Source organism: Leptonotus elevatus, chromosome 7 (genome assembly GCF_054856555.1).
Source record: "Leptonotus elevatus isolate MCC_2025b chromosome 7, RoL_Lele_1.0, whole genome shotgun sequence".
NCBI classification, from domain to species: domain Eukaryota; kingdom Metazoa; phylum Chordata; class Actinopteri; order Syngnathiformes; family Syngnathidae; genus Leptonotus; species Leptonotus elevatus.
This window is the reverse complement of record NC_141245.1, coordinates 18,916,697-18,930,475: the sequence shown is the minus strand read 5'-3', so window position 1 is coordinate 18,930,475 and position 13,779 is coordinate 18,916,697. Positions and strand designations below refer to the sequence as shown.

At 40.3% G+C, this 13,779-nt stretch overlaps 1 protein-coding gene across 2 annotated transcripts in view; it reads right to left on the bottom strand.

Annotated features, from left to right (window-relative positions):
- The window catches only part of LOC147171381 (rho guanine nucleotide exchange factor 26-like), a 29,642-nt gene that overhangs the window by 3,642 nt on the left and 12,221 nt on the right, over positions 1-13,779 (bottom strand). For both annotated transcript variants that reach the window (XM_086079857.1, XM_086079858.1), the window contains exons 10-12: positions 13,230-13,319; positions 12,986-13,140; positions 6,973-7,182 (exon numbers count right to left, since the gene is read on the bottom strand). In XM_086079857.1, the coding sequence (XP_085935983.1) occupies positions 6,973-7,182; positions 12,986-13,140; positions 13,230-13,319 (455 nt within the window). The remainder of the gene's footprint in view (positions 1-6,972; positions 7,183-12,985; positions 13,141-13,229; positions 13,320-13,779) is intronic.

Below are 13,779 nucleotides of genomic sequence, written 5' to 3'. Positions count from 1 at the left end.
TTTTATAGGCCTATTCCAACGTTCTAAATATTATGTCATCATCATCCAGGCACTCTGACAGTACATATATTGTAGTATTAGATGGTGCATGGGGGAGCATTGAGCATTTCAACAGAATGGGCCTCATTGAGTGGAGATTTGAGCGGTTCAGCAGGTTTAGAGACAACAGAGGTGTGTTGTTGAACAAAGGCAAAATCTCAGGAGGCCACTGAGAGACTTAAGCGTTTTCTCTGTCATTCTTGTCTGTTCTGCGGGAAGAATACTCACACGCACATAGTGGGCGGAGCCACGCAGGTCAGTTTCCGCGTAACTTTATCTCTGGGTTTCACCTGTTCCCACATCCCATTGAGCTGAGGGTTAGCATCTCAAGAGGGGGGATTTGAAGGAATAAATGAGTTTGAGTGTTTTCTGGGGTTGACTCATAAAACATGAAGGAACATGCTGACGGAAGTCAAGTTTGCGCACTCACACATGCAAAGCCTTTGAGTCAGCCTGGATTATTGTTTTCCAATTGTGCACTTCTGATCTTTTCTAGGACACATGGTGTCTCACATTGCCCACTTTACTGGTCATAGGATGTCGTATAATTAGGATTTTTGACGCCAGTCAGCGATTTTAAATAAACCAACCACAAGATGGAGCAGTATGTTTATTTAAATGACTATTGTATATGCTTGTTTACGGCATATCAACAAAAAGTATTTTGGTCTATGTTTAACAATATTAGTCATGCGTGGACATTTAGAACAATACATGAGAACCATTTCAAAATTATTTCATTGAAACCTCAATAGCATAGCAGTATCAAGCACGCGAGTGCACATTATTGCAGTAACAAGCAGGTGACACACTGATTCCTTTCCAGGACCTGAACTTAATATAATTCAATCTCCGACTTCAACAATATTGATTTGTTCCTATTCGAATCCCATTTTCCTCATAGGGGAACAAAGGAAGTTGACTTAATCCGTTCTAGGGTGAGCCTGTCACCATCATAAAACCTTCTAAACTATACACACAATTTTTACATTCCTCACAGGCCATAAAAGCATCAAAAATAATATCACACCTTGATTTCACACAATAATGTGTTTAGTCATACGCTGTTCTTTTGGAGCGGAGTTAAAACAGGTTTATGACCAGTAATCAAACATTGCACCGTTTGCAGTCATGCTCTGTACATACGCAAAAGACAAAAAAACGATTTAACATTTGGTAGCGAACTGACCAGATCTAAAATAACAAGTTTGTTTTTTTAAGGACCCCTGTAAATGGCCAAAATGACTCCAAAATGAATGCTTTCAACCCAAATGGCGCACAGGATACTTTTTTATTTATTTATCCTTTTGCTCATGCTAGACATGGCTACTAAATTTCATGTTGCCAAGTAGCCTGGGTATTGTCAACTAAGCAATTTCCATATCTGTTCTCAACCGAGTAGCCCAAATGCTTCCATACTTCTTGACCTAAATGAATTTGGAGGATCTGCAATATTTTTTATTAGTAGTCCTTGCTAGGTATGCTATGTACTAACTAGCATTAGCGGTGGCCACACTTTTGCACACTCCGTTCAGATGATCGGAAAAAGTAGTTTTGGAGGAGGCTTGATGAAGAAGTGCAAATTTAATCAAGGCTTATGCAAAAAAAAAATTATTGTGACTATTATTACATGTATCACATTTGGTACCGTAGTTTTGCCATTTCAAAGGCAACACAGAGTCCTGTGTATCATCAGTCAATCTTTCAAAGACAAGTCGTATTTGACGCACACCTGGAATTGACCAAAATTCATCTAAAAAAGGCCGCTTCAAATCAAAACGGCAGACTTGCCAAATTACTTTTTTTCAAGGCTACCAAATTCTCTCAATTTGCTAAGTGAAATTGGCTTTGACTACATCCTAAATGCCCCTGTAGGTGACCCACAACTTGTGATCTTATGCCTCTAATCTGGCCTACTATTGTGACTCGACTCCACACATGGTTTAAGTTTAGCGCCGTCACCCACCACTCAAGTTCTTATCACAAGATGGCGGCTTTGTGACTCATTAACCATCAACTTCCAGCACAACCTTAGCTTACATACTAGAGAAGAATCAACACATGTGTCGTAAATGTAATTTGATGTAGATAACCAGTAGGGGAAGACAGTTGCTTTTCAATATAGCGAACGTGACACATGCTCACATATGCCATCAGAACACAGCTGGAACAATTTATTACGACAGTGGATGGAGTGCATGTGTCTTACAGGCGCTTTAATGGTTATCTGTGGAATGTACATAACCAAGGAGAGTGCATGTGTGTGTATTTACATGCAGACAGGTGCTAGGCCGGTTAGGTGAACGGCTAAAGGACGAGAGAATGCGAAGCATCATAAATCCATTGTCAGTGGATCTTCTTACACCCTCTTCTACGTGCGCTGCGAAGTTCTTTCCTGGCTAGATAAAAAGCGATGACAAGTCTTCTTCTATCCTTCCTTCCTCATTTCTGGTCCTTGCTATCAGCGTGTTTGCAAACCCTCAGAACAGTTCCACAACCCAAAGTAAGGGTCAAAGCACGTTTTTCTACGCTTGACAGAAACATAACTTGTCTCTCGGCGGGAAAGGAAACTCCCATGTCGGCGCGTAGGGATGATTCCCATCAGCGAGGCTTCTTCTGGGCGTTTGACCCAGAATAGAGCGCCGAAATTAATCAAAAACAAGAACAGGCGCAGGCAATTCTAAATAGTCATGTTCTGAATACTGTAATCAATTGTTTCTATCGGTCAGTGTGCTGAGAGAGATTATCGGGTATGCCTCGATGAATTATCTAATTTTACTAATTTGGTCTGTAAAGGATTATTTACTACAAATAATGTATCTTTGTTCATCTTTCCATGGCAGCTATGTATTAGTGACAGGCAGAACAATTCCACAACCATCAAAGACTGTATACAGTAGTCATAAAAAATGGTAGAGTTCTATTTTTTACACCAAATAGCAGCTTGCTAACTAAGACAATCCATCTGTCTTGTGCATTAGATGTCCAAACTTTTTTTTTTGTTTTTGTTGAAAACTTGCTGCATAACAGCTTTCTGTTAAAAGTGATACGGCAAATAGTTCAATGAACTGTGACTAAATTCCATCTTCACGTGATACAGAACCACGACAATAGGAAACTGTTCTAAGTTGACCATTTTTAAAACACTTACTTGAGTATCATTAATGTTCATAAATCAGACCTTGACACAGGGCAGAAAGTCCAAGAAACAATTTTTGCTTCTAAAATTGAGTAAATTTTTGTCGCCACATTTTTGTTGTAAATAATGTATTTGTATCTTTGCCTATCAAGAGAAATTACAATGTTTAAAACAAGTTATTAGTCGTAGTGGCATCTACTCACCCTTGACCATGTCAAATACCATTTTTAGTATACTAAAATATGGATGGCAGACCACAAATGGCCCCCGAGCCATAGTTTGGACATGATCGGTCTAGTGTTTCAAATAGAATAGAAATCAAACAAAATCTCTAGGACAAATTCATCTATAGAGGACACGTGGAAATGGCCAAAGTGACTTAAAATGGCCGCTTCGGGCCAAAATCGCAGGCTGGCTGGGGCTTTTAGGCTTGAGAATATTTTATTTTATTTTTTTTTTCGGTAGGAAGTATATATTTATTTATAGTGTCGTAATGAAATCATGACTCATTTACTTTACCTCCGACCCAGACAAAAATGCAACCGGTTCTTCCTTGGCGTGTACAAATGAAAAACATAACAATCTCATAATTGGAATCATATGGTGGTGAAAACAAGAACGGTGCAACGGTAGCGCACGGCGACGCCTTCCTCCGATGCAGCCTGTTGCGTAAGCGCGAGGCGCACGTCTGACTAACGACTGTGTTATTTTGCTACACGCTTTTGTGTGACAGTGTCTGTTCCAGCCTGGAGACTATTGAGTTATTCACTGACCGGAGAACGGGGGTCACGCTAACGTGTGCGCGACACCAAAACAAAAGAGCACACAGGCTGGACAACAATGGCAAATCGAATCCGCCTAAAACCGACTCACATTCAAACTCAGTCTGCGAGTAGCAGTCCCTAAAGTTTTTGGCAATATTGACCGTTTTCACGTAAAGCAATCATTTGATGGGATAAATAAAAACAAATGTGGTTCTCCTCAATGAGCTGGTCCCATCTTGGGGTGATGGAAGGTAATGACACCCCAAGAGTGTTACTTATGTCCAGCCGACTCTGTAATTTTGTTTTGGTTTGCGTCATTGCGGAAAATCCTGCTTCCCAAACATAGGATGCGAGAAATCGAAGCAAGGTTTGGACTAAAAATCTATTGGCGTCTCCCTGCGGAGGTTTGAATACTGCCAATAACGAGATTTTGGTGTGGCAGTATCTCATCTGTAAGGACTTGAATGTAGTTGACGCATAAAGTTTTCTATTAATCATGATAAGATAATTATTTTCTAATTACCAACCACAATAATAACAAATATTAATGATAGACCTGCTATCAACTACAGGTGAGTAATTTCCCTAAGGGAACCTCTGTTGACGCGTTATAATTATTATGCAATCTGCAGTCCAAGTCACAAACCCATTCACACTCGGTGCATACATTAATGCACTATCTACAGCGGTTATAAAAAGTCTACACACCCATGTTCAAACACAACTTTTTTGTGATCTTAAAGAATGAGGCATGTTTTGGCCTATTGCCAATATAATTAAAAATATATGTGTATTTTGGAGCGGGAGAGTAAAAACAACCGAGATAATGTGGTTGCGAAAGTGTGCACACCCTCTCATAACTGAGGATGTGGCTGTATTCAGAATTAGCCAATCACATTCTCACCCATGCTAACGCCATGATTTAAAATAGTGTTGTTCCGATACAGTTTTTTGGCCCCTGATACCGATTCCCAGTTTTGCAGTATCGGCCGATGCCGAAACTGTACCGATACCTAGTTGTTGTTTTTTTCAAGAGGAAAAAGCTGCCCTGCCATTGGTTCAAAACATTCAAGGGCCAATAGGATATCTTGGCTCGGCATGCAGTGAACACGACACACACATCAGTCAGTGAATGTCGTGCAAAAGTTAAACACATGCTGCATCCAAAGTCCTATATTAGCGTCGGAAATAATGGTATCGGCATGTTACTTGTTAGTACTTGCCGATATCACTGTTTTAATGCCGTATCGGGGCCTCTCCCAATATCGGAACAACACTAATTTAAAATCTTTTTTTTTTGCTTTCTAGTAGAAGCCTGAAGGTTTTGTGCTAACACTTTATGCTAGTACCATAGCTAACTCATAAAACAAATCAACTTACCGAGATCTAAGGACCTCGATCTTCAATAGGTCATTCCCATTTAATTAGACTGACTAAATGGTGACCACGTCCGTGAGTCACGTGGTTGGTCACAAACTCGGAAAGAATGGTCATCGGAAGTGGAAGCTATTTTCCGACCAAAAACAAAAGATGGCACAGACACGAGATGATCAAGACGGGTTGAGGGAGTGAACCGACGTGTGTGCGTGCATGTGTGTGAATGGGGGTGGTGGTCGTGGGAAATAGCCCGTTTAACAATGGGACGCTGCTATGCAACCACTGTAAGAATGGACACTTGCCAGAATACTACAGTGCACACACACTGTGACATCCCAGCCAAGGCCCCCATGGTCCAAGTTGTCAAAGGATGAGGGGGTTTTCCATCACAGTGCACAGAGGGGGCAGTAACCCCTCATGTAGACATGGCCAACACTTGTCATGCTCGTCTCAATGCACTCTCTTCAGTGGGCCCCTCACAATTAGAAGCACCTCTTCGGTCACTTTGTCAAATGCCTAAAAACCAACATCAGCAGTTTTAAGTTGCTCTATTAAAGAAAATTACTTTTTATACTTTTAAAGACTCACCTCTAAGGCACAGACCGTGTCCCTGACTCCTCATCAAAGTTAATATTACTGTTAATATTACTGTATGTATATTATTGTACACTGACAGTATTAAGCATCTTTTTTTTTTTTTTTTTTTTATAAATACCACTTATAATTTTCCCTAGATTTAATAGAGCTTCTAATATTGGATAAAATCACTTAATATTATTCCAATAGGAAAAAAATGATTCTAATTTTAGGTTGATGAGCATCCCGGACTACTCGGCCAGACAAGTTACCATTGTTATAAATTTCACAACATTAATCACATTTAGTAGGGAATCCTACAAAATTCTCATGAGAAATAAACTGCTGTAGTGCGCGCGCACATGATGTGCAACTGTTCATTCTCAAACGCAGGCTGGAACAAATAAACCGCGTACGGAGCCAACTATATGACAGATCCCCTTTGTTTATGTGTGTGTTATGTAATCCGTCCAAACAAACCCTCTTCACTCTATTTACTGTACAAAAGGGAGATGCAACCGGCGGCTCGGGCAAAGGGTTTCTTAACAGACATAAAACTGTAATCCAAATAAAAGTACTTCTTAGTCAGATGTATGCAGTAATGGAATGATTTACGGTAAGAGGCACGTGTCTTTTAGCATATTTAAACCACTGGGTTGGAAGGTCGTCAACAAAACAATTAACCGGTGCAGCTGGCTCGACTCACAGTACGAGCGGAGACAAAATGACTGAGCGGACTAATAAACTTGATTTCCGAGGTCCCATTAGCAGGAGGCAGTAAAAGGTGAATGTCATGGCGCGACAATGGAAGTGTAACAAAATATCCCTGCGAACCAGAAATGGGCCAAAAGAGACTGAAGTGAAGAAGTTGTTAGTTGGGTTAGTTTCTACAGACATATGCTTCCAGACTGATTGAAAAATGCATTGGATGCTGGCCTTGAACGTGTCACACATAGGAAATAACGGAACTAGAAACATAATTTTGACCCATTGATGTCTTGGAATTTTGGTCTGCCCAAGAAAATGGTAGATATTTTTCAGGAAAAGCTATTTTAATTTAATAAGACATGTACTCACATTAACTCCGTCCCCAAGATCATAGGCACCTTTTCGCCAGAGTGGTTGCTTAGGAAACGCAATCGGAAGAGGTGGTTGGCGCCGGCTTGCCGTGAGCTCAGCATGCTGGCGGTGCCGCGGACCGGCGACAGGTTGACCTCCTCGGGCTGGCAGGGGCCCACCCAGATCTCGTCCCTCAGAGCGTAGTCGATCACAGAGTAGCTCTCCTCGCTGGGAATGAGAGGAGTACACTGTTAAGAGACGTTCTGCCCAAAAATGTGCACGGAGTCATCAGTCAAAGCTGTCTGTTGGTCAAGATGTATACTTTCAAGAGTGCAAAATAAAAAATAAAAAAAAAAAGGAAAAAAAAAAAAAAAAAAAAAAGAGTGCAAAATACGGAAACAGGAGAATTTGTGAATTGTGAACCGCAGATGCGCAGGTGATTATTGTATAAAATACTCGTTCGACAGCCCAAAACCCCCCCCCCAAAAAACTGGAAGATCGAAGTGATTGTTGGTGTTCTTTTTACACACCTGTCCTATCATATATGGTCACCCTAGATATATAGATTCTGTATTCTGTGGAATACCCTAAAACTCAGTCATCATTCTGCATCTGTTACATCTCTGATACTAACCGCCAAAGGCAGAAAATTGCCATGTCCACTTTTTCTGTCGGTGCCCAGAATAGTGACAGGAAAATAGGGCAGAGCTAGATAGAGTGATAGGTAGACAGCTAGCTAGCTAGCTAACTAGGTAGACGGCTAGCTAGACAGACAGCTGGCAAGCTAGCTAGACAGACAGACAAACTGCTAGCTAGCCAGACAGCTAGCAAGCCAGATAGGTAGCCAAACAGCTAGACAGACAGCTAGCCAGATAGATATATAGATTCTCTGATACTACCACCAAAGGCAGAAAATTGCCATGTCCACTTTTTCCGTGTCGGTGCCCAGAATAGTGACACAAAATAAGGCGGAAATTCCAGCCTAACCCTAACCCTATTCAACCCCCTTTCACCCAAACATTAAATTAAGCTCAGGTTTCTTCGTCCCATAACGTTTTAAAGCCCTCTGAGGCTAAAGACCAAGTTAATAATGGTCACCAAGAGAGGCTCATAAATCAGCAGCTTCATTATATGTCATACTTTACGGCCGTTAAAATAAAAATTTAACCTGTTTCTTTAGCCTGTATTTCCCATGAGAACCTGCCCCTGAGTGTACGTTTCTGTCGGCAAGCGCACACGCTCAGGAGGAAACATCTGGATCCAATTGTGCAACCTTACATGCGAAGCGTGTTTACGTAGTGCGCCCAAGAACAGGAGCTTAAGGCGAGCCCATGTGGGTTTTATCAACTCGAGACTGGAACGGCAGCCGAACTGGCGGGGAAGCGGCGTCACGTGAGCTGCCGTGTCATGAGGGAGCACGCTCCAAAACAAACGGGAGGGCGTAAGTGTCGAAATGCTTCTGTTTTTGCGCCCTCACTTCAAAATATGAACTGTTGGATTGGAGGTGAGGTCGTGGCCGGTCAGGGAATCCAGTCACGGTCTGGAGGGCCTCAACAAGCTTTGAGTGACGCTCAAACCACACCACCTGTTGAAGACCACCCCCCGCACTTCTACCCCACCCATTGTTCGCAAATCAACCACGCCAAACAATTAGGACTTCTGCAAAGAGGAGAACAATGATAGAGACAGAAGGGAGAGGAAACTGATTTGCATAATGTAACATATTGTTGATAGCAATTAGCTTGCCAAAGCTAACACTATTCTTAAACGGAACAACAGCCTGAGTGAAAAATTGTGTTTGTCAGTACTAGCAACCAGGAATTTAAACATCGGAATTTAAACATGTTAAAGCAATTTTGTTTTTTTTTGCCTGTTGTGAAATGTATTTTTTGTGTTGTGAAAAAGGAAAACAGAACAAATGGAAGGGGGTTAAATTATGAGAAAAAAAGTTGTAATGTAAAAAAATAATTTGTAATATCGTGAGAGATTTTAAAGGGAAAAAATGGGAAAAATTTAGAAAAAACTTGAGAAAAAAACTCAGTTTCACAGGACTGAAGTATAATATTTTGAGGAAAATTTTGCAAGGAATAGACAGAATTTTGTAAAAGTAAAAAAGGAAAAAATTGCTTTACGACAAAATAGTTAGCAAGTAAGTATCTGCCTACCAACCTCATTACCATGTTAGAGAAATAATGTCATGTTAGGGTAAAAATACTAATATAAAAAAAAAGGTCCAACTTCTTTTTCTTTCCCTTTTTTTTTTAAGGAGAACGTGATTAAAATATAGCCCCAAAAATTATTTGATATTTTACAATGAACAAACTGGTGTAAAAATGAACAGAAACTCATCATGTAACAGGAATGAAGACGTAATATTCAGAAATGAAAACGTGTTTCAATTAAAAGGATCAGTGCTCCAAGAACAAAGTTGCACTAGTTGGATGAAAAAAAAAAAAAAAGGAAAATTGACTTAAGTTTTAATGAGACAACATTACTGATGATAATATTACAATTCTATTCTCCGTGACTTGTTTGTACCTAACCCCTTTTTTTGAAGATATGTAACCTATTGGATTTGGGTGATTTTTCGTCACTCAGCGTATTTTTGTTTCATTCTTTAATAATTATCTTAAGTAGCAATGCACTGTTGCGTAATCCGATATGGAACAGAGGAGGAAGAAGTTCCTCGAGACAAAGAATGGGGAAGAAGCTTAAAAAAGTGAATCAATGTCCAACTTAAACGCTAACAAGACTTCATCTGTCTTTGGCTGATCATTTTAGTGTTTAACAAAGTTTGTATAAGCACTGCACACAACCCTGAACAGTGAGCAGCACTAAAAGTGCCCAGGCTGGTCCGCTTTTTTACAAATTATATCACATTGTCGCTTTGATTAACGACATGCCGGGTGCAGAGAAGCATTTCCGCTATGTCTTGCTCATCCCTAAATATTCTTACACACAACTGCAGGATTTCTTTCGTGTCACTTGTCATGACTGGTAGCCCCACAGGTAACATGTCTGGAATGCCATTCGCATGGCGGGCGGGGGTTGGGAACACGAGCAAAACCTGCATGGTTGTGTGGTGAGTTTTCACGCGCGAGTGGGTGGATATAAAGTGTTTTAAGTGGTTTAAATGATTTAAATGGCCCTAATCCAATTCAGTTCTGAGATTATAATAATTCATAATTCCTTCTGGAATGCTGTTCTAAAAATAATGGAAATATAAGAATGCATTTCAGGGTCAAGCCTTTTTAAGTGTGACAAATAAATTAAAGTAACATATCATCGTCTGTACAATGTGCAATTATTTATTCTACAAGTATTTTTTTATTTTGATTTGCAGATACAAATTTGTCAAGACATGCTTTTTGTTGAACTGTGTTGATGTGGATGTTTACATTTTCAACAATACTACTGCTGTAATATTTCGTTGAGGTTGAAGAAGTGAAGTAGTTATATAATCTGTTTACATGTGTTGTCCTATTGTTTGGGTTCCTATGTATTGCTAAAACCAAGACTATTGATGCTAACTTTTAGCATGTAAATTGCATTTTCCATTACAGTGGACAAACGAGACAGACTTGCGGTTCGGCACCCGAGGAGTCGCATAGTTGCAGGACCCCCCCCCAATATTTCATTTATTAATTTATTTATTAGGCCCTGCCCCATTTCCACCGTTTTCATGGAAAACATATTGAATGTTTATCAGAATATTTTTTTTAAGAATTGTTAACAATGCTGTCAGTTATGCGTGTATTTTCGCTATTCGCGCGCCGGGCCGGCCTCTATCCCCACTAGGGGGGGCACCAAGTGTATATTGGTTAGAATGAAGATAGTCTATAGCGTAGTCACACACAGAGATGACGTGGAAAACGCTATGGCTGTTCAAAAGATGCCCGGTTAAAAAAGAAAAGAAAATGAAAAAACAAGTTGGGGGAAGTGGAGATGAGAGAGAAGCCAGCTGCTGCGGATCTTTCAGCATTATGTAAGTGTTTCCGCACGGTCCAGCAACTCAAAGCTTTCCTACTGCATGACAGCCAAATCTGCTTTCCAGTATATATTCCCACTTTGGATCCAGGAATCCGTTCACTTCAACAAATAATCAACCTGAGCCGTCATTCGGCCATGTTGACTCAGAAATCAATACATTTGGGGCTTGACTTAAAACATTTAATTAAGGTACCATACCAAGCGATCAAACCTAAGGTACTATGAGCTGTTCTTATGCTAAATTTCAATCTTTAAAAGTTTAATGGACACACAATATGCACAATAGCTCCCGGCTGTTTTACTGGATTTTGACTGATTTTGCAAGGCCCACAGACTATTGTGTTCTATTGCAATAAAAACATGGAACCTACGAAAAGAAAGATTAGAGTCTCTTCTTTCATCAGGAAGAAAAAAAAAAGTAAATTTGTAACTGTTTCCGTTTTGCAGCAGTTAACATTAGAAGATAGCTAAGTTTCATCATTATTCACAAACCTATTGACAACACTGGGGAAAATACCTTTTTGCAACATGGCCCTGTTTGAGCTCTTATACTCCGCTGCCACCTGCTGGCCGTTTTTTGTAATAACTGCCATTGCTTTATGCAACCTCTTCAGGTCAGAGGCTGCATCAAAGCCTTTTATGTGTTCTAACGTAACTTTTTTTTTTTATGTATATGTAATATGTTTTTTTGGGACTATGGCAATATTTAAAATAGAACGTTTGTATATGTTTTTGGGAGAAAATGAGTTCATGGGGTCACTTGTGAATCCCAGTCAACTTGGGCGGGGAGCAAGCTACACTAAAAAAAGGGACGGACCGCTACTTTTGACCCATTTTTTTTTTAACAAAACAAAAAAAATCAAATCCAATTTATGATGTGTACCTGCACATAAGTGTAGTTTCCGTTCTTGCATTATTTTTTAAACGTACGCAGTTGTGGGAGTGAACACAGCCGACTTCACTCGATTTAAATTCATGGCAGGAGAGGGGTGCGTGGCGGAAGCATGACAAACTCGCTGGAGTCTGTGCAGGAGATCGACGCGCGCAAAGTACGTTTATTAGCGACTGCAAGGAGCTCTCCAGTTGTGGATGATGTAACGTTGGCGGCTGTGAGTACTTGGAAAACGTCTTCTCACCATGTAAATATCCCAGGGATCAACAATGACAGCACACTTTTCACCCTCTTTTTTTTTTTAGTGCCTCACTGAAAAAAAGTTGGTCAAAAAACATGTTTTCTTGTTTAAAAAAAAAAGAAGCTATGATATCATTGTTTGTAACCCGGCATGACCTCGGCTGTGTTTTTGTTTTGCTCGACAGCACACGTCCAAGTTGCGTGACACTGTAGAACAAACCAATATTGTAACAACTTCTCTCATTCGCACTCCTATTTCCCGAAAGCCGTCTTCTTCCAAACGCAAGCTGGACTGCACACACCAAAGCAGTCGGCCTCTTCCAGGTTCCATTCCCAGAAAAACATCATATGGAATGTTTCTCCCCCCCCCCCCCCCGCCCTTCTCTATGATTCTTAGGAATTTTGAGCCAGCCAGTCGACAATCGATTCCAGAAAGGTGGGGGCTACACACGCAAATGAAAAGCACATCATTTCCAGGGAGTGTTTAACTATTAGATCAAGATGGAATGGTTTTGATGACTCAGCAACAGTTGATGACACAAGAAAAAAATAAAATAGTTAAGTAGAAACGCTGCAGGTTCAGACACCTGCAGCTTTACTGGCCGGGGTGGGGGGGGGGGGGGGGGGTCAAAAGCACGCTAAGTTTCAGCCCACAGTTTCCTCTTGGTCCCTTCACGTTGTTTTTTTTGTTTTAAAAATAAATAAAAAAGGTCCCTCACTTTCTAATGGGGTCCCGAACGGTCAACAATTAATTCACAAATCCATCAAATGTAAAAAAATATATATATAAACAGTCGTGCCACGTCAGGCACCAAATGTTTTAAATCTTTACGCCCTTAACGTGTCAAGCAGTTGAGTTACGTTCAACAGAACTTCGCACCATATGCACGCCGCACGCACTTTGCTTACCTCTTCTTCCGGGTGACGATGAGGACATCGTTGAAGAGGAAGAAGTAGACTTGTTGGCGCGACGTCCGCTTGAGGAAGATGCCGTTGTCCTCCGCGAAGGCCGTCAGCTCGCCTCGCTTCACCATCCACCGGGATGACGAAACCAGCGGGAAAGGCTACAAGGTGAGACAAGACCTCCGGTTAGTAAAAGGAATGTGAAAACATCTTGAATATTTAATATTAGGTCATGAGAAATAGAAGATACCTTGATCTTAAAGTCCAGCTGGGAGTTGATGGTGTACATCATCTCGGTTCTCTCCATGGTGCGCGCGCCCTCATTGCATTTTCTTACCACCTGCGCATACATACACAGTTAAATATATTGTTGCCTAAGAGAAGAAGAATATGTTTTCATCGTTTTTGAAAATACAGAGGGTACAAGACATTTTTGTGGAAGTGTAGCACATTTGTGTATTTACAAAAGTGCAATAATAAATACTGATTTATCACTAGGCATTAAGCAATTATTAGGCACTAAGTTTCCTGAATATAACTAGTTGATTTAGTTTTAAGATGTATATATTTTACATTTATTTATGTAGCAGTTCCTCTCTGTATGTTTTAAACTTCTATTTCAATGCATGTGTTTTATGTGTTAGCTGAGACAATAATTAGTCAACTATTACGCCCATACTTAAAAGATTTGTTTTTTCCCCCCTAAAAAAAAAGTTTATTAAAATAATTTGTAATAAGATTGAGGAGAGTGCGGTTTCCGAACTTCTGTCCAATGCTTTTTTTTTCTCGATTAACGTAAT